Here is a 22,537-nt window from a genome sequence, read left to right on the forward strand (position 1 = left end):
TTCACACTTATCTATATTGAAATTCATTTGTCAATTACACGCGCATTCTGCAAGTTTATTAATGTCCTCTTGCATTTTGTCGCAGTCCTCCTCAGTATTAAATACACTCCCCAATTTGATGTCGTCCGCAAATTTTGAAATTGTACTTCCAATTCCCAAATCCAAATCGTTAATGTAAATGGTGAACAACAGTGGTCCCAGCACCAATCCTTGTGGAACACCACTTCCCGCCTTTTGCCAGTCTGAGTAACTACTCTTAACCCCTACTCTCTGTTTTATGTTATGTAGTCAGCTTGCTATCCATTCTACTACCTGTCCCCTGACTCCACATGCTCTGACCTCTAGTCACGAGTCTACAATGCGGTACCTTATCGAAGGCCTTTTGAAAATCCAAATATATTACATCTACTGCATTACCCTTGTCTACTCTTTCTGTTACTTCTTCAGAGAATTCAATAAGATCGGTCAAGCATGATTTTCCCTTCTGAAATCTGTGCTGACTATTCTTTATTATATTTTCATTCTCTAGATGCCTTTCTATTACATCTGAGTAAAGATTCCATTATCTTTCCTACCACCGACGTTAAGCTAACTGGTCTATAGTTCCCTGGACTTGTTCTAGCTCCCTTTATAAATACAGGAATAACGTTAACTGTCGGCCAGTCCTCTGGCACTATCCCCTTTACTAAAGAATTTTTATATATATGCAATAGTGCCTCTGCTATATCCTCCCTAACTTCTTTTAATATTCGCGGATGCAATCCATCCTGACTAAGTTTGATTAGTTTATCAATTATCTCCCCCCTTTCTATCTTAAATGTTTTAATATCTTTTTGATCTCTTCTTCTAATGTCCTGCCCACTGTGTTAGTCTCCCTGGTAAATATGGAGACAAAGTCACTATTCAATATTTCTGCCATTTCCCTGTCTTTACCTGTGAGTTTATCTTGTACATCCCTTAGTGGCCCTATCCCTATCCTGATTTTTCTTTTGTTATTTATATGTCTGTAGAATAATTTACTATTTCTTTTTATATTCCATGATAAATTAATCTCATAGTTCCTCTTTGCTTTCCTAACTTTTTTGACTTCTCTCCTAACCTCTTCATATTCTCTTTTGTCATCCTCTCCTTTATTCTCTATGTACTTAGAGTATTCCTTTTTCTTTAGTTTCAATGTTACTCTTATCTCTTTATTCATTCATGGTGTTTCATTATTGGCTAGTTTGTTCTTGCTTTTTAGCAGAATATATTTCTCCTGAACTCTATTGATCACCGTTTTAAATATTTCCCACTGCTGTTCCTTTTCTTTGTCTGTCAAGTTTTTTTCCCATTTCACCTACCGTCGTTCCATTCTCATCCTCTCAAAATTAGCTTTCTTCCCATTATTACTTTGGTCTTTGTCTTTCTCAATTATTATTTTAAACCTTATTATGTTGTGATTGCTATTGCCTAGATGCTCCCCTGTGCTTATTTCTCTATCTGTTCTGGTTCATTTCCCATTACTAGATCCAGTAATACACTTGAACAGGCTGCTCAACACAATCCTCCTCCCTGCACAAGTACACAACTCACTGAAACACATATCCACCATCTACCTGCATGAAACACACCGGCAAACCAACCCAACCCGAGTATAACACTGTCAAGGCCCATCCTGCATTCATCTATGTCAAACCCACCATTCCCCCTCCCCACATATAACACATGACCAAACCCACCATTCCCCCTCCCCATGTAAAACATACGACCAAACCCACCATTCCCCCTCCCCACATATAACACACGACCAAACCCACCATTCCCCCTCCCCACATATAACACACGATCAAACCCACCATTCCCCCTCCCCACATATAACACACGACCAAACCCACCATTCCCCCTCCCCACGTATAACACACGACCAAACCCACCATTCCCCCTCCCCACATATAACACACGATCAAACCCACCATTCCCCCTCCCCACGTATAACACACGACCAAACCCACCATTCCCCCTCCCCACATATAACACACGACCAAACCCACCATTCCCCCCCTCCACATATAACATACAACCAAACCCACCATTCCCCCTCCCCATGTATAACACACGGCTAAACCCACCATTCCTCCTCCCCACAGAGCACACACGGCTAAACACATCCTGTATAACAAGCAGCTGAGCTTGCAAACAATCTGTGAAGTCATGTGAACACTGGGAAATTTATCTAACTCTTCCAAAATTGCTGTAAAACATTGTAAAATTAATGGATGAATTTCAAAGGGTCTCTTCTGACTTCATGCACTCTAGATAACTAGTGAAAAATGTGCAGACCTGACTATTAACAGGATACAGTGGATGAGAAGCCAAACTTTCACATCAATACATCTGACCTACTTGAAGACAATGGAGCAACTATTAAAACTGAAGGAGAAGAAAACCTGAAGTAACCCAACCAACCTCCCACCAAGCAGCAGCATTCAGCTCCTGACACAAGCTGCTTTTATATTCAGTAGAGTCCTGTTAGGACCACTGCTTTCAACATGCAGGCCTTGTGCAGATGGCGGCAATTCCCAAATTAACTTGCTGGATTCACTAAGACCGGCACTGGGAGATCTATTCGGGTCGTCGCAACGCTACATAAAGGCAGCTGCTGAGCTAAGATCTGTATTAGCCACTAGGAATGTCACGGGCAGTTTTCCTATTGACAATCAAAACATCATGAGTGACAGGACGCAGCTGGCACACAGCACATTCAATACCTCCTATCTACTGCCACCTCATCAAATATTACTTCTCAGCTCAAAAATTGTGACCTGATAAAATCTGAACTTACAAAGCCCTGACAATTAAGTTATCAGCACCACACAGGGCCTCTCATTATAACAATCAAAACAAATCAGAAAAGGAACACAACCAAACACAACTGAGACTTTTACAGACTGAACATCCATTTGTATGAAACAGGGGAACATGGATATCAGAATCCACAAGCACTGATTAACACAATGTGGCTAAACACCATGTGACACTCGGCAGTATCTGAAAGAGGACAGGGGAATAGCTTCAGATACAGCTGTAATTAGACAAGAATACCCAGGATACACAACAGCTTGACAGACAAAGCCATGTAATTATAGGTGGAATATCTGCTATAAACATCACCGTGTAACCCCTGCGCTTTTGATCCTTACCATCGTAACCAGAGTTGAGCAGGTGTTCGCCCAGGTCACAGCCAAACACACGCTCCTTCAGGATTCCTCGCTGCTTCAGCTTCTGTTTGGTTGGGCGTGACTTCATGAAGGTGCGCAGGAAGGTGATGAGCTTGCCGTGCTTTTTCGAAACTGTGGAACAAAAACAAAAAAAGACGAGGAAAATTCAGTACAGTTTGATTTTACATCAGCGTGAATCTGCATCTTTTACAGCTGGAGGGCCCGATGCTCTATCTTGCTTTGTGGCGGCTGGAGGTAGTTGAAAAGAGGCAGATTACAGTAAGAAAACAAAGGGCTCTCCAATGATTCTTGCACATTACTGAGCTGTGTAAACCAGGAGGGTCTCGGGTTCAATTGCTTGTCTGTGTAGCAGCAGACAGCTACAGATAAGACTCAGGATTGCTGGGCAAGCAAAAGTAGAAGAAAAAAAAATCAGCCATAGTTTCTGTTCCTATCCATTGAGTCCGACTGGAATGTATTCCTACATTATCCAGAGGAAGAGGAGAGAATAAAATGGAAAGAATCCTGATTTCCGGAGGGCAGTGGGGTTAGTTTTGGAATGTTCTAACAAGGAGCTAGCAGACATGATGGGGTAATGACCTCCTTCTATGGCTGCTGCATCTATGGAATTCAACTGTGGTAAGCTCTAAGGAGGGGGGGGGGAGGGGAATTAGCAAAAAAAAGTATAGAGCCTGTCACTGAGGTGGGAGTTTGGGTCTCGGAGTGGAGTATAGAGCCTGTCTCTGAGGTGGGGGTTTGGGTCTAGGAGTGGAGAATGGAGCCTGTCACTGAGGTGGGAGTTTGGGTCTAGGAGTGGAGAATGGAGCCTGTCTCTGAGGTGGGAGTTTGGGTCTAGGAGTGGAGAATGGAGCCTGTCACTGAGGTGGGAGTTTGGGTCTAGGAGTGGAGAATGGAGCCTGTCACTGAGGGATGAACTCATGGCTCCTTTCTCTTTTCTACTCTATGTTCTTTACACCGAGAAACTTCTGGAAATATCCTGGAACACAAAACTAGGATGGGAACTACCAAAGTGCAGTTATAGCCAGAATATTTTGCAGATTTGAATATGTCAACCCAATAGCAGGAAACACACGTCAAACACACATGCTGTCCGTTGATGTTGAGTCCCGCACGCTGCAGCACACTCGCTGGTCTGAACGGCCCAGTGGGGAAGACTTTTGTTCTCACCAAGTTTCTCAGCTAATTTTTCTCCCTACCTGAAGATGCTGACTCAGTGCTGGGTACAATTTAATGGGTAATTCCCCCAAGTGCCCATGACTGATCAGAGAACTTGAACAGTGAGTGCTGGAGGCCAACTGCATCCCCCAATTACCAGCACGGTTAAGAACAGTTAATTCAGCAGACTAGGGATTGAACTTGGGACTGTCCTAGTCTGCATGGCTTTGCCACCTACTGGATAAACACAGTGAGCCACTAGGAACTGAGGGAGAGCTCAATCCATCCAGAATGCCGCCGTGTATGTTAAGGGCTGTTTACTTTACCCTGTTCTCCTTTCTGTCCCGGGAGAGTAACTGTGCACCGTTCTCGCCCATTTACATTGTCGTTAGGTGCTGGTCTCCATAGGATCGCTAGGCTCCGATACAAATATGATGGCCCTATTGTGGAGGAGTGCCTCTTTGTGTTGAGCTCACTGCACTGGGAGGCCTTAATACAGCGGAACATTTGTAGGCCCACATTTTTGCGCCTCCATGATACTGTCAGTGCTTTGCAGGTTGGGGGTCATTTACGCTAGAGAACTGAGCTACTGCATTCTCCTGCACTCCTTTAATGTCACGGCGCCGTTAACTCCTCACTACACACAATTCACTTAACGAAACAGCCACAATTATAAGGCATGCCAAGGGCTTTTAAATATTTCCATTATGAGGACTCTCCTGAGGTACAAACAGTCAACGTTTCACAGCAGCGTTGGACTCAGACGCCACTCTAGAGCAGAGGCTAAAAGATGCCAGACACTGAAGGTGATTCTGCTTCAACTACAGACCCTGTCTGGCTGGAATCAACAAAACAATCATTCCATCTAAAATATGTATCTGGTTGGAGAGTAGAGAATATACATATCTGTATTTCAATAAATTCTTCATTGGAGTCAACACAGCACCACCATTAATGGGTTCCAATACCGCTGCTCCAGTGAGGAGATGCCTGGGGAAGGTGGGGAAGGTAAGTCATGTTCTGATCCCATTCATCGGCAACAAGGCAGTCAAGAAACCAAAAGCACGATGCTCATGTCCAGGATCATTTTGATGCTTTAATTTCACAGTGAAAGGTGAATAGTACATAGATCGGGACCGGAGTACCACACTTTACCACAGTGAAAACCATCACTAATCCCAATAACCCACCACAGATATTGAGAGCTTTAAGCGGAGCTGAGAACGAGTGGTGTGAGTGAATGATCAGCCCGGTAACCAGATCCTATTTCTCTCAGGCCTCATAGTTAGGGTTAGGAGTTGGGCTTGTATCACACATATACCCCGAGTCGCAATGTAACACAGTCATCTAACCCCACAACCCAAACAGCAACATAAGAGATACAGAATCCCAGAACCCAAATAGCAACCTAACAGAGACACAGAATCCCCACATAGCAGCATAAGATATACATGGAATGCCTCCTTTACATTCCAGGATAATATACACAGACCCACTGCTGTTTGGGGATTCTGAGGGGAGAGTACACCACTTACCCAATCACATCTCAAAGGGGAGCTGAACATCAGCTAGATAATACTGCACTGCCCCGAGTCTGATACGGCAGAGAATGCTTTGCTGCCACTAAACAAACTGCCAAATTCCTAATTACATAAAAAAAATTCAACTGTGTTTTCTCTAACTGAAATATTATTTCTGACCCACAATTCTGATTGAAGTTGAAAGGACATAATAAGGCTGAGTTTTCTTGACAAGATCCAAAGACTGACGACTGATGTGAAGTTTGGGAGTCGGTATTGAGGGAGCTCTCTATCCACTCAAACTGAAAATGTAATCAACACAGCTTTTTCTTCACACTTGTCAAACTGAGGTGATTAAATTGACCCAAAGCAGAACGCAGATGCTCGACAAGAGTACATTACACTGGATGGGTCTGTCACAGTTCATATGGAATGTGCTTTAACAACAAACTATCAGAGACAGGCACAGCATTCCCTAGGTCTTCTGAAACAATCGCAACATACATCATCAAGGTGCCCTCTACTTACTCCTCCCGAATATACCTATGGTGAATGTAAAATTTTAACCAAGTGATATTAATGAAGGTGCAGCCCCAACCTTGCGATCACAGGTCTGAGCTGAGGGGTGCTGCAGTACCTGTAGCATGATTCTTCCCAGCAACATCCATTCCAAATCTTTGGGACAGATCAGATTCAGGAACTTGGATCTGTGTAGTCTCGCTGCTAAACTCTCGACTTCACCTCGAATTTGTTCAGATCACAGACTCAGAACTCAGGAGTGACGAGCAGAAGTCAATGGAGTGTGCACACAGCCACAACATTTCTGAGACTGAGCCCCACTACAGAAACTGGAGATCAGGGAGAACAGCAGCTGAAACACATAGTCTGCTTCACCTCCTCTTTGCGTGGTAGAAGCAATACCGGGCAACTGGGTGGTGCAATCAGTTTAAATACAGCGACACACACATTCCAATGAGCAGAATATGTTAAAGGAATAAAATATTAGGTTACAAAATTCCTCCAGGAACGAAGCCTGTTCACTCCATGCTAGCTTTATCAGCTGAGGGAGTTGGACCATCCTGGACATAAACATTTACGTCAGAGTTTAAAAACTGAAGCAAATCACTCATCCCTTAACACAACTATACAGGATGCTTCTGAACTTACTGGTAACTAAAAGATGTATTACAATTATAGGGGAGAAAAATCACATTTGAGCCAATTCATATAGATTGGGAAGAGCTGAGTAGCTCAAGTCAGAAAGGTAGTGAATTTCTTGAGTGCATTCAAGATAGTTTTTTGGAGCAATATGTTCTAGAACCAACAGGAGAGCAGGCCATGCTAGATTTAGAAACATGCCAGAATTAGTTAATAATCTAATAGTAAGGGAACACTCATCTAACAGTGATCATAATATGATCAAATTCAATGTTAGGTTTGAAAAGGAGAAACATAACAGTTACTAAAATTATAGATTTTGCTAAGGCTAACTTTAATGGAATGAGACAGAGACTGGCGACAGCAAACTGGTCAAAACTGTTATCAGGTAAAGCTACAGATGAACAGTCAGAGGTGTTCAAAAAAGAATTTAGCTTAACACAGGACCAGTACATACCCTTATGGAGCATGAGCTCTATTTACCAAATAAAACAGCAATGGTCGACAAAAGAGGTGATAAATAACATAAAATTAAAGGAAAGAGCATACAAAAGTGCAAAGAATAGTGTAGATCCAGGAGACTGGGCGAGATATGAAGAACAGCAAAGGAAGACAAAAAAGATAGTAAGAGCTGCAAAAAGGGAATAAGAAACTTGTGAGGGATATTAAGAATAATACAAAAAGCTTTTACAATTATATTAGAAGAAAAAGGGTAGTTGAGGGTAGTGTGGGCCCGTTAAAAACAGATGTGGGTAATTTTACAAATTAAAATAAGGAAATGGCAGACTTGTTAAATAATTATTTTGTATCAGTCTTCACGGTAGAGGAAGAGGATATTATACCTGGCATACCAGGGAAACTAATAATGAATCAAGACTGGAACGTACAAAGCTAACTTAAGTAAGAAAACAGTATTAGAAAAAATAATGGCACTAAAGACTGACAAATCCCCAGGACCTGATGGTTTCCACCCCAGAATGAGAAAATTGCAGATGCTTTAGCCATAATCTTCCAAAGCTCTCGACTCAGGAACAGTCCCTTCAGATTGGAAAATTGCAAATGTAACTCCATAACTTAAGAAGGTGAGAGAGAAACCAGGAAATCATAGACCTGTTAGTCTAACATCTGTTGTGGGTAAGTTATTGGAATTTATAATTAAGGACAGAGTGTCTGAGCACATGGTGAAATTTGAGCTGATTAGAGAGCCAACATGGATTTATAAAGGGTGGGTCATGTCTAATGAACCTAATTGAATTTTTTGAGGCAGTAACAGGAAAATGTCTATGGATGTAGTTTATATAGACTTCTAGAAGGCATTTGATAAGGATCCACATAAGAGACTGCTAGCTAAAATTAAAGCTCATGGAATTGGAGGCCTGGTTAGGAGATTGGTTAGACGATAGAAGAAAGAGAGTAGGGATAATGGTATGCATGCGGATTGGAAGTGACTAGTGATATCCCACAAGTCTCTGTGCTGGGGCCTCAACTATTCACTATATTTATTAATGACTTAGATAACTCAATACCGAGCCATATATCCAAGTTTGCCGATGACACAAAGATTGGTGGCATAGTAAGTAGTGTAGAAGGGAGCATAAAATTACAAAGAGATAGTGATAGATTAAGTGAGTGGGCAAAACTGTGGCAGATGGATTTCAACACAGGTAAGTGTGAGGTCATCCATTTTGGACCAAAAAAGGATAGATCCAAGTATTTTTTAAATGATGAAAAGCTAGGAATAGTAGAGGTCCAAAGAGAATTAGGGATCCATGTACACAGATCACTAAAACGTAGTAGTTAGGTATAAAAACAAAAAAGCTAATGGAATGTTAGTCTTTATAACTAGAGGGTTAGAATATAAAGGGGAGGAAGTTTTGCTGCAGCTATCGAAAACCCTGGTTAGACCACGTGGGGTACTGTGTACAGTTCCGGGCACCACACCTTAGAAAGGATATATTGGCTTTGGAAGGAGTGCAGTGCAGATTCGCCAGAATGTTACCAGGGCTCCAAGGGTTAAATTATAGGCTTGCATTCCCTGGAATATAGAAGGTTAAGGGGTGATTTGATTGAGGTTTTTAGGATTTTGAAAGGAATTGATGGGGTAGATAGAGAGAAACTTTTTCTGCTGATGGGAAGTCTAGGACAAGGGGCCATAATCTTCAAATCAGAGCCAGGCTATCCAGGAGGGAAGTTAGGAAACACTTCTACACGCATAGGGTGGTAGAAGTGTGGAACTCTCAATAATTTTAAATCTGAGATCGGTAGATTTTCGCTAGCTAAGGGGATTAGAACGTAAGAAATAGGAGCAGGAGTAGGCCACAGTGCCCCTCGAGCCTGTTCCGCCATTCAATTACGTGGCTGATCTTCCACCTCAACTCCACTTTCCCGCCCAATCCCCATATCCCTTGACTCCCTTAAAGTCCAAAAATCTATCGATCCCAGCCTTGAACATATTCAACGACTGAACATCCATAGCCCTCTATGTATATATTAAATTTCAGTGTGAAATTACTGTTTGTAAAATATTCTTTGCAGATGTAGTAACCAATTTTTTTTTTAGAAACTAATGTTCCTCAAAAAGGAATATAATCTACATGCTTCTTTCCTATACTATTTTTAATATGTTTGAGTTCTTTATAGAAAATTAACCAAAACATAGATTGTAATTAGTGGTCAGATTAAAAGACAAAGTATGTTCTGAATGTGACATTATGAATATCAAGAATAAGTACACAAGATGACATACCTTAGAAAATTCTTATGTAATAATACAACCCTCTGAGTGAAGAAATTTCTCCTCATCACAGTCCTAAATGGCCGACCCCTTAGCCTGAGACTAAGCCCCCTACTTCTAGACTCTCCAGCCAGGGGAAACAACCTCTCAGTATCTACCCTGTCAACCCCCCTCAGAATCTTATATGTTTCAATGAGATCACCTCTCATTCTTCTAAACTCCAGAGAGTATAGGCCTATTCTACTCAACCTCTCCCCACAGGACAACCCTCTCATCGCTGGAATCAATCTAGTGAACCTTCGTTGCACCACCTCTAAGGCAAGTATATCCTTCCTTAGGTAAGGAGACCTAGACTGTACACTGTACTCCAGCCCTGCACAATTGCAGCAAGACTTCCTTACTCTTGTACTCCAATCCCCTTGCAATAAAGGTCAACATACCATTTGCCTTCCTAATTGCTTGCTGTATCTGCATGTTAACTTTCTGTATTTCGTGTACAAGGACACCCAAATCCCTCTGAACACCAACATTTAATAGTTTCTCACCAATTAAAAAATATTCTGTTTTTCTATTCTTCCTACCAAAGTGAATAACCTCACATTTCCCCACATTATACTCCATCTGCCACCTTCTTGCCCACTCATTTAACCTGTCTATATCCCTTTGCTTACTCCTTGTGACCTCCTCACTGCTTACTTTCCCACCTAGCTTTGAATTGTCAGCAAGCTTGGACACATTACACTCGGTCCCCTCATCTCAGTCATTAATATAGATTGTAAATAGCTGAGGCCCAAGCACCCGACTAGTAACAGCCTGCCAACCCGAAAATGACCCGTTTTCTCTGTTTTCTGTCCATCAATCCTCTATCCATGCTAATATATTACCCCCATGCCCATGAGCCCTTATCTTGTGTAACAACCCTTTCATGTGGCACCATATCGAATGCCTTTTGAAAATCCAAATATACTACCTCCACTGGTTTCCTTTAATCTACCCTGCTAGTTACATCCTCAGAAAACTCGAATAGATTTATTAAGGGATATGGAGTCAAGGCGGGTGGATGGAGTTAGGATGCAGATCAGCCATGATCTCATTGAATGGCGGAACAGGCTTGAGGGGCTGAATGGCCTACTCCTGTTCCTCTGTTCCTAAACATCAACGTGCATCAGCAGAACCTATAATCTAACTGCACTGTAATCATTTTGTAATCAAAATACTGTAACTGCATTATAATCCAGATGTCTAACAATTGTAACATAGCTGTATTGCAACTATATTGTAAGTAACTACTGTAATCTAACTGTACTATAATTGTACTGTAATCTGTCTTGTAACTATAATATCCCAACTGTACTGAAACCATTTATACTCTAACTACTCCGTAATCATATTATAATCTAACTGTAGTGTAACTATTGTGAACTAACTGTGCTGTAACTGTACTGTAATCTATAATTGTGTTGCTGAGTGATTTTCATTGTTCGGACGAATAGTCGCACCAAGATTTCACACAGATACCCTTATACTTCACTGAATTCCTCGCGGCAGCACCAATCACAATGGTAAGAGAGACCTGGAGATCAAGGAGTATAAAACAGGTGTGGAAGTTGTGCTGATTTTAAATAGACCCACATTATGAGCACACAGATTTCCTGCTCCATTAACAAGAGCAAGTATTTAACAGTCTAAATCACACAGCTTGATTAATACAAATGTGGTCCTTACCCCGAGCCTGTAACTGATTCTCTCAGGCGTCTATTCAAAGCAGGTTTGAAGCTCGACTTCAGACAGACTCCCAGTACCGCATTCCACACTAGAGTACAAGTCTGCTCCTCCCCCTGCCCACCAGAGTATAAGCTGGCAGCTTTATAAGGTTGTGTCAGCCTTTGTGAGCAGTTCTCACTGAGTTCTCCTTGCCTGGTTCTCCTGTACCTTCTGCACCTCAGCAGTATTAACTGGCAATTGTACCTTTGCCCTTAAACACACGGCCCTGGAGTAAGCTGCTTAAAGTGAAATACCAGAAATCCTCCTCTCATTTCAGGCAGCCTCTGCTGCCCCTCCCCCTGCCCACTCAGGTGATTGCTGTGGAAGAGACCGTCCCATTGGCTGATGGTTCACTATGCCACACCCTCTTACTGATCTGTTTACCTCGAGCTGGGGATTGACAGCAGCCAAGGAAAAGAGCTTTGTGCAACACAAGTAGTTAGTGGCACTGCTCGAGGCGAAGCCTGCAGCAGCTAGCAGCACCTGCCCAGTATGGTTAGCTTTCAGACTCTTACACAGGCAGCTCTTCACTTCAGAAATGGTTTCACATTGACAATCTGATGGCTACAGTTTTATCACCAGTACTCACTCACATAAACAAACTAAACTCTGCACCTGCCAATCCCCAAGAGCAGTCACTGGTGCAGTAGTGTTCCATGTAATGTGGTGCATTGACCTACTGAGCCTTTCCCTCTGAATGCTTAGCCTGGATCAAAATAGCAAATATTTTGCCTGTCAGAAGCAGAACTTCTGAGAGAGAGAGAGAGAGAGAGAGAAAAGGAGAGACACAGGTCACATCACATGCTTCAAGGCTCTTCTACATTGCAGTAATGCTGTTGCACCCCCCTCTCCCCCCAATGCATGTGTCCCACAGTCGACACTGCTCTCCAATCTGTGCCCAAGCAATCTCATGGTGCAGCCACACTGATGTGCAGGCCCGGCTCAGGGTCAGAGTTCCAGGCCGGCCTGCCCTCTGAGCACATGCAGTGCCCAAAAGCTCACGGTGCTACCAGCACAAAACGGCGGGTTCCTGTTTTGAGAGAGTGGTTTGCAAAGAGGACACATTCTACTTTATACATAAAGGTGACAGAGCTCTCCTCAAACCCAGATCTTAAACAAAAGCAGGCCAGACCCTTCAGCTGTGCAAATGGCAGCACAATAGGAGACGTTGTCCGTTTTGCTTGAAGAAACAATTGCCATCAGTACAGCCGTTTAAAATTAGTTACACAGAATTAGGATTACCTCTAAAATTGTGTGGAGTATCACGACAACATTTTAAAGGGGAATTGAATAAGTGTTTGAAAAAGAGGAGTCTAAATGGAGGCAGGGAAATGGGATAGTCAGATAGCTCCTGTTGAAAAGCTCGCACCGACCTAGGTGTGACTGGCCCATTGCCTCCTCCTGGGCTGTATTTCTGATGGGGGGGGGGGGGGGGAATAGCTCAGGGGAGTTACTGAGCCGACAGTGAGAAGCTGAATTCACGTCTTGCTGATATGATCAGATTACTGAAGCACCCTACCTTCTAGCCTCTAATTATAAGTGAGCTGACAGCTCCTGTGTGCAACCTCCTATATTCAGGAATTTGCAAAACAAAGGGATTTTCAATACACTCCTCCCAAATCTGAGTAATGAATTATACAAAGAAAATCTCTAGGATAACGTAAAAATCAACTTCTCAAAGACCAGTGTCACAGGTGCCTCTCATTGTCGCTAATCTCACACCGACTTTTCAGCGTCCTGTGGTGGTTGCCTGATTCGTTGCTCTCACTATCTCACCCTTTCTCACTCTTATAATCACTTTCTTGCACTACTTGTTCATCAACTCTTTTCACCATGGTGCAAGTCCTGCACTGTGAACCCTGAACTTTCACCTGAGTTACTCAATAAATGTTAGGCTCATATAGTGGTGGCCCCGATCTCTGCTGTGTATTGGGGCTCATTCTGAGAGAATATGCCAGAAAATTTGAAATGAGGCAGCAGGAGAGCAGGAATTTAACCACATTCTAAATACGAAGCTCCAAGGTCCCTCCAACTGCCTCAGTCAGTCAATTTCAATGTTAAAAGAAGAAACACATTCTGAGACTGGGCTTTGGCACCAATGACTTGCAGAACTGTAAGACTTGGAAATATAATTTATTTTACAAAAAGCTTGTACACTATAACTGGAAACAAAGACAGGTCCACCGGTATAAAATACTTACACCTAAATGAATTCAGAATGTGGCCCTGTTATTATTGAAATCTTAAATCTAAATAATTTTTTTTTAAATGATCAATCAAATCAGTACTCATCACTAATCAATTTGTAAACGATGTCCCAATACTGAGTCTGCCTCTTTTAATGTGAATCAGCTGGAAGGGCTTCTCCCCTACATTTGTAATCCAGAATCTCCGCTAACTCAATGAGCATGTGGATAGGCTGATAAAAAAAAGTTTAATTCGAGCTAAGTGGGGCACAATCTTAAAATTAGAGCTAGGCCTTTCACAAGTGAAATCAGGAATCACTTTTTCACAAAGGGTAGTGGAAATCTGGAATTCTCTCCCCTAAAAGGCTGTGGATAATGGGGGACACTGGAATTTTCAAGACTGAGATCAACAGATTATTAGGTAAGGGTATCAAGGGATATGGAGCAAAGACGGGTAAATAGAGTTGAGGTACTGATCAACTGTGATCTAATTGAATGGCGGAACAGGATGCCTTCCTCCTGTTCCTAAGTTATTTCTGCGCGTTCTCCTGACAGCCTGCTGGGCAGAGGTACAACCCAGAGTAACACTAACACCATTCAAACCAGAAAGGGCCAGACTCGATTCCCAATGTGTGCAGAACTAGCTCAGTTCAGCCTGGGAAAGAAAAACTACATTGGACTCAGCAACTGGGAGTTGAGGAAAAATAAATCAATTAGGGTTCCTGCCCCTTTGTTGGAAAGTGCCCACCGACATTGGAGGCTCAACCCTCACGTCCCATGGTCACCTGCTGGCACTCACTGCCTCGGCTAAAAGATGAAGGATGGTCACTTGGGCAACTTAACAAGGTGGCCACAGTGTTAGCCCCCAGCCGGAGTTAGTACCTTGAGGACAGAAAAGGGAACAAAACTGGCAAAAGAAAATGTACCAAATTCAGGAGTGGAACAAACTCCATTTAAAACCCTTCTGATTTCTTCAGCAGACACCTCTGCTCTATTCACTGCTCGATGCTGTAAAACTGACAGGTGGCTTTTACACAAGACATAAGCAGTGGATTCATCACACAATCAACAGTAACTCAGCCTGACTCACAAGCAGACATGGGGAAATGTCTTGTGTAAATTAATTTGTCTGTGGGAGGAAGCAGAAAGCAGCCAGCAGCCTGAGCAGAGGCTCTGGGCTCCTCAATGCCAGGGTAATTCTGACTGGTCATATGGCCCAGCATCTCTTCACTCACAGTCACAACGACTTTAACAGTGTGAAAAAACAACCTGCGGCCTCTTTGAAGCGTCCGAGATCCCATTTGACAGCACAGATCCAGACACTACGTAATATTCATCTCAACACCCATTTATTAATCACTCACAAGTATTCAAAGCACTTGGATGACTCATTAGCTATCATTACAGGTGAACAAATCGTACTTTACCCTCACTGTGGGTGTGTACGAAGGATGCACCTCCTTTATAGGAACATTTTGGCTTTAGACCACTCGCACTGGTTCAACTCCAGTTTAAAGAGGCCTCCTGTGTGTTCCTACATCAATAGGCATGGGTGTATAGATTTTGTAAGTAGGTTTTCTCCCGATCGTCACAGGGCCATCACCAGCATAGTAAAGCTTTAGGCAGAAGGCTTTTGGTCTATTGCCCGCCCTCCCCCTCCAGTTTCCTCCCTGTGATTCTGGAACTAATAGCACCATTTCACCTTTCCAAACACAATCCATTCCAGTCCCCTTTTTGAACACTGCCACTGATTTCTGTTCCACCACCCCCACTGCTAATCAGTTCCACAATTCTAACAGCCATTCACTAAAATAAAATGTTGCCTAAATTTCACGTTTTCCTATCAACTTTAAACTGTGTCCAAGTCCTCAGATCCCATGCTCAACAGAAGAACTTTCCTGGATCCAAATTCTCCATATCCATGGAATCTTAAAGATCTCTAACCAGCCCCATCCCTGTCCTCCTCTTCGGTAAATAGTAATGTCCTAGGGTAGACAGTCTTTACTCCAAATGCTGGCCTCCAAGCACAGGAATCAGCCTTGGAGCTCTCCTCTGGACCCTCTCCAATAATTCTACATCGTTCCTGTGATATAGACACCAAAACTGAACACGGTGCTTCAGACGTGGCCTCACCAAGGCCAGACCGTATAAATCTGAGCAGGTGGCATTGAGGTTTAAGTGGCATCCTTAGCTACACGCCCCATTTTATTTGCTTTCTTCACCACCTGCGGGAACTGAACCACAGTTTTGACGACCTGTCCACCAAAGTTCCCAGATCACTTTCCTGCTCGGTTACCTCAAGCACGCTACCATTTTTGTAATCCATTCTCACTTCTTCTATCTAATCTCATGACTTTACAAATATCTGAGCTCTCTTTATCCATCCATTGACCCAGACTGTCTGGCTCCTTTTAGATGATCACACCTTGGTTACCATCCCTTTACATGGACTTGTTACATTATGTGTACATGTCAATGTGCTGAACCCCAACACATGGACAGACTCTGGGACCTGGTGATTGTCACAACAATGACCACAGACCAAAGTGACCATTTTTGCCACGAGAAGCAGACGGAAATAGAAATTAAATTTTTTTTTAACATTAAGAGTGAGGTCCTTCGTCAATGATTGTGCAGGGATGGTGATTATAGGCAGCAGTTTTGGACTAAATCAACATTTGTCTCACCAGTGGAAGAGGAAGGAAGATTCCATCCTGTGGTTCAGTGCAGAGTACTGTAGCACTGTCATAGCCAGAATCACTCAACTCAACTGCTGTCACTAAGAAGATATCGGTTTGAACTTCTTCTGTGAGTAGCCTTGACTTATAACCAGTTCTCAATCTCAGTAAGACTGTAAGTCTCTACATAAAACATCAAGTGAAGCCATTCGACCTGGATATCAGCTTCTAGCAAATGAAGTATTCAGGAATAAGTCCTGGTACTTAACCTGGAACCAGCTGAACACCTCCGGGTCTCAGTCAGTGGAAGGTCCATGTTACAATGTGTTTGTCGGACCTCGCTGTGCACAAATTAACTGTCGGGTTTCCCTACATTACAACAGTGAATATACTTAAAAAGTACTTCACTGGTTGTGAAATATTTAGGGACATCCTGAGGCTGTGAAAGGTGCTGTATAAATGCAAGTTCTTTCCATTTTAATAAACCAAGGGGACCAGAATCCAGGCACTTAGCAAATGAATCAGACCTCAAATAAACAACTTTGGGAAACAAAACCTGTCCTGAGACTGGAGGGCAACACTGACACTACATCAGCAAAAACTCAATCAAATAATTATTTTATTACCTAAACTTTTACAAAAGCAAGAACCATTAATATGGAAAACAGTGCAAATTAACTGTTTCCTGATGTGCTGCCAATATCCTGAATTGGGTCTAGTTCAGGTCCCAAATCTGATGCAGTGTTCCTCCCATCGACAAAGCACCAGGGCAACATTTCCTTTGCTAAACTCATTCATTTTTTATTGCTCCGATTCCCCTTCCTCAGCCAAAGACATTTACTTATACTGGGGTCCAGCTCCAAAGGTGCCGACCACACTCCAATACCTCACCCAAGTAGCCAAGCTCAACGTGTGAGCCCATTGAGAGTTGGCAGATTATTCAATCGTGGATTCATCACAGCTGGACCTGGTCCTGTCCACACATGCCCATTTTTTTCAGCAGGGACACTGGATAGCGAGGAGAAAGGGGCCTCAGCGGATTTATTCCCTCTCTGCTCAGGGAATTAATGGCTAATCGCACTTCCCCGAACGCCATCCTGGCTGAATTAAACAAACTCGGTACAAAGTGAAGATCGAACCTCAGATCAACCTAGTCTATACAGCTCTGCTCCACGCTGCAGTATGTACTGACCAACTGGGCTCCCAAGGCAGATAGTGCACGCTGTTTCTGACAGTTTGCAGTAAATGATGAGCAGTTTTGTTCTGTTATCTAGGTTAACAAACTTTCAGATGTGAAATTCAAGTTGCATTAAATTGGTTGAAACCAAAGTGTTGCGACACACACAGCTTGTAATCACCAGAATATTTATGCAAAATGCTAAGTGTTGCTAACTGCAGAGAGATCTGAGATTGTACGCAGATGTTCTACTCAAGCAATGAAGACTATAAGGGTCAGCACCCTGCTCCTGTATGCCAGGAGAGCAGATGCACAGCCAGAACACGAGCAGGAAATTAAGAGTGAAGCATCAATTTCCTTCAGGTCTGCAATGCCCTGCTCTTCTATTACTGCCAAGCTAAAGTGAGCCATATGAAGGCCCCAGATTTTGATGCCAAAATAGTTAAATGAGCACCAATTTCAATTCCCCAGGATGTGTGCCAGGTTTTTGGGAAAAGAATTTTGGCAGCCATTTTTGTTCATCCCATAATGCTTATGAAGGTCTTCAATTTCATGTTAGATGAAGGAAGGCATGACAGGGAGATCAGCAGTCCACACACCTCCTTACCAATTACACAGGACAACTCCAGGTCAGTAGGTCAAGAGCTTGTCCATCTGCAGCAAGCTTTTAAAAAGAAATGGCACTTCCAGTGGTTGGCAAGATCACCACTGCCCTCAGTTGTCATACCAATGGGTCAGTGCCGACTGGCACCGCAATATCAAGCAATGCACAGGCCACATACGCATCAAAAAGAGCGAATGATGCATTGGTCAGCAATGCCGGCACCGCTATCCCCTTTCCAACTCATTACATGTTCAATGTCACAGCATTGGTGCATTTCTAAAAGTTTAGAAGATCACTGATTGCTGCCATGTCTCCAAGGAAGATGTGAGTATGGCAAGGCTTATATTGCGTGTTGAACCTTGACTGTGTGCCTTGCTGAGGTATGGGTGTACAAGATGCAATGACTGAGCTGTGAGGTGGTATGAAGATTTGGGAGAGTGGTAAACCTAGAAAAAAGGTTGCAAGCAACAATTTATGGCAGGCACTTGGCAATGTGGTTAGTTCCTAAAGACTTCCTAATCCCTTAAAATGTGCCCTCCACCTCCAAATTCTGTTTCCAAGTACTGCAGGTACCATAAACAGCATTCAGACTGGGCACCACCTCCTGCCAGCAATGCTTCACCCCTACCCTCAAGTGCCTATCAGAGGCAAGCCTCCTCGCACCACATTAACTATTTTGCCAGCCATCCAAGAGGGGATCGGAGACTGTACAGCTTTGCCACTTGCTCAGAGTCCATTTCATGGACTTCTCAACATGCAGTCACCTTTATCTTCCTTTATGTCTGCTACTTAATTCTGCCCCCAATACAGCCTTTGGAAAAGGCTGACAAACACTTGAAACCTATCTTGATTCTTACCAAATGGCGCAGTAATTTGTCAACACCCTCCTGCAGCTACTTGACTTTAGGTGGCCACATCCCTTTAAAATGGAGCATATTAAAATGATTTAATTGGGCTAACCCCACAAATCAGGTGAGATTAGTAAGCCATTCGAGCAGCGCAGATGTGCAGAGCAGAGCATTGCTGGATTTCCCCCCAATCAGGAATCGGTTCTACAGAGTGTTGGGGAGGGGATTAACCATTAAGAGTTCATGTTCAATATTGCGATTAGTTCGGAACAGTCGTGATCATTAATACTCCCTGGAGACTGAGTTGCAGCTGGGCTGCATGGGATTAAGTTCAGGCGGGTTGGGGGGGGGGGGTGGAAAAAAGAGATTTGGGCAATGCGGGAGGGGGTTAAGGTCGTGCGGGGGGGGGGGGGGGGGGGCGGGGGAGAGATTTGGGCGATGCGGGAGGGGGTTCAGGTCGTGCAGGGGGGGGGGCGGGGGAGAGATTTGGGCGATGCGGGAGGGGGTTCAGGTCGTGCGGGGGGAGGAGATTTGGGCAATGCGGGAGGGGGCTCAGGTCGTGCGGGGGGAGGCAGGGGGGAGATTTGGGCGATGCGGGAGGGGGTTCAGGTCGTGCGGGGGGAGGCAGGGGGGTGGGGTGAATCAGGTGGTGCAAGATTTCTTCAGCCAAATGCCTAACGAGTCCTCCATGTCACTCTGGAGATGGCTGTAGTGCAGTAAAAATGTTACCTCCAAGTGCGTTGAGAAACATTTTAGACTCTGCCTCTTAACATGAACCCAAGATCGTTGTACCAAGAGATCTACATTACTGGGAATTCTTCAACTATTCAATTATTCCAAGCCTGCTCTTGCTGCCATAAAATGTCAAAACAAATCACAGCAGCATGTTTTAACAGCACCACTTAGTAGGAATCACTCAAGTTCCCTGCTTCAAGTCCTGTGTTAACCAGACAGGGTTAAAAGGAATGACTAGAACAGGACCGGGGCAGGAACTAATAGTGACTCAGTAACAAACCTAATGACTAACGTGACTGTAAATCACAATAGCCTCAGGTGTTGACAGACCTGTCCATGTTACCCAGGTGTCAGTGTAATGACAGGATGCTTTCACACTGGTCCTAGAGGGGTGGTGTTTTGTTATCAGTTCCTGACCAACAGGACGTGCTGAGCCCCCCGGACCATCCAGTTAAAAAGAACTCGTGGATGTAGAACTGAGTCTGCACAGGACCCAGGGAGACAGACAGCCCCTTCTCAGAATGATCAAACTATTTGTCACTTAGGTTTTCAGAATGAATGGGCGACTCCCCAATCCTCCCCCTCACTATAACTGAAGCCCATTCTTTCTGCAGCATGCCATCATGTAGAATTGTGAATCTATCACCATACAGCAATTCACCTGAGAGAGGTTCATGTCTCAGCACGTTTGAGTGGCAGCTGCTGCTGGCCCTCAGCTCTGAGATGTGTTTCCAAACAGAAAGCTGCATGTTTGTGCTGCACAATGTGCTGTCACTCCTGCTCATACTTAACATTTTTCGGAATGATTTATAGCCATCATCTTCTTTAACTCTTTGAGGGAGGCAGCAATAAATGCAGGTTTTTCAAACAGGTATTTCCACATCCACCATTGCTTTTTTAAAAAAAATAGAAATATTAGAATTTAAAGCACAGGAACAGGCCATTCGGCCCAAATTGATGAGTGCAGCTCCAACAACACTCAAGAAGCTCGACACCATCCAAGATAAAGCAGCCCGCTTGATTGGCACCCCATCCACTACCCTAAACATTCACTCCCTTCACCACCAGCGCACCGTGGCTGCAGTGTGTACCATCCACAGGATGCAATGCAGCAACTCGCCAAGGCTTCTTCGACAGCACCTCCCAAACCCGCGACCTCTACCACCTAGAAGGACAAGAGCAGCAGGCACATGGGAACAACACCACCTGCACGTTCCCCTCCAAGTCACACACCATCCCGACTTAGAAATATATCGCCGCTCCTTCATCGTCGCTGGGTCAAAATCCTGGAACTCCCTTCCCAACAGCACAGTGGGAGAACCGTCACCACACGGTCTGCAGCGGTTCAAGAAGGCGGCTCACCACCACCTTCTCAAGGGCAATTAGGGATGGGCAATAAATGCCGGCCTCGCCAGCAACGCCCACATCCCATGAACGAATAAAAAAAATGGTCTATACTCCATGCGAGCCTCCTCCCAACTTACTTCATCTCACTCCATCAACATATCCTTCTATTCCTTTCTCCCTCATGTGTTTATCGAGCTTCCCCTTAAAGGCATCTATGCTATTCACCTCAACCACTCCTTGTGGTAGCGAGTTCCACATTCTAACCACTCTCTGGGTAAAGAAGTTTCTCCTGAATTCCCTATTGGATTTATTGGTAACTATCTTATATTTATGGCCCCTAGTTTTGGATTCCCCCACAAATGGAGATATCTTCGCTACGTCCACCCTATCGAACAGCGTCGTAATTTTAAAGACCTCCACTAGGTCACCCCTCAACCTTCCCTTTTCTAGAGAAAAGAGCCCCAGCCTGTTCAATCTTTCCTGATAGTTATACCTTCTTAGTTCTGGTATCATCCTTGTAAATCTTTTTTCACTTTCTCCAGTACTTCTATACCCTTTTTATAATATGGGGACCACAACTGTGCACAGTATTCTAAGTGTGGTCTAACCAAGATTCTAAATAAGTTCAACATAACTTCTCCACTTTTGAATTCTATTTCTCTAGAAATGAACCCCAGTACTTTGTGTGCACTTTTTATGGCTTTGTTAAACTGCATTGCTATTTTTAATCAAAAGCAAAATAGTGTGGATGCTGGAAATCTGAAATAAAAACAGAAAATGCTGGAAATACTCAGCAAGTCAGGCAGCAGATCCACAGATGCTGCCCGACTTGCTGAGGTTCTCCAGCTTTTTCCGTTTTTATTTGCTATTTTCAATGATTTGTGAATCTGTATCCCTGGATCTCTCTGCGCCACTACCCCATTTAGACTCTTATTTTCCAAGGAGTAGGTGGCCTCCTTAATCCTCCCACCAAAATGGAACACCTCACACTTATCTATATTGAAATTCATTTGCCATTTACACGCCCATTTTGCAAGTTTGTTCATTCTTCTACTTTGTGGCAGTCTTCCTCAGCCTTAACTATACCCCCAATTTGGTGTCATCCACAAATTTTCATATTTTACTTCTGATTCCAGAGTCAAAAACGTTTATGTAAATGGCGAACAACAGTGGTCCCAGCTCAGATCCCTGTGGAACACCACTTCCTATCTTTTGTCAGTCTGAGTAACTAGCTTTAAGCCCTACTCTCTGTTTTCTGTTTCGTAGCCAGGTTGCTAATCATTCTGCTTCTTGTCCCGATTCCACATGCTTTGACCCAATCTTGAGTCTACTATGCGGTACGTTATTGAAGGCATTTTGAAAGTCTATGTATATTACACCAACTACATTTCCCTTGTCTACCCTTTCTGTTAC

General features: G+C 43.6%; 1 protein-coding gene across 5 annotated transcripts in view; it reads right to left on the reverse strand.

Moving 5' to 3' along the window:
• LOC137301557 (rho GTPase-activating protein 32-like) overlaps positions 1–22,537 on the reverse strand; it is a 469,652-nt gene that overhangs the window by 71,733 nt on the left and 375,382 nt on the right. For all 5 annotated transcript variants that reach the window (XM_067971106.1, XM_067971109.1, XM_067971107.1 and 2 more), the window contains one exon: positions 3,180–3,329. In XM_067971106.1, coding sequence (XP_067827207.1) covers positions 3,180–3,329 — 150 coding nt within the window. The remainder of the gene's footprint in view (positions 1–3,179; positions 3,330–22,537) is intronic.

Source organism: Heptranchias perlo, chromosome 33 (assembly GCF_035084215.1).
Source record: "Heptranchias perlo isolate sHepPer1 chromosome 33, sHepPer1.hap1, whole genome shotgun sequence".
NCBI lineage: Eukaryota > Metazoa > Chordata > Chondrichthyes > Hexanchiformes > Hexanchidae > Heptranchias > Heptranchias perlo.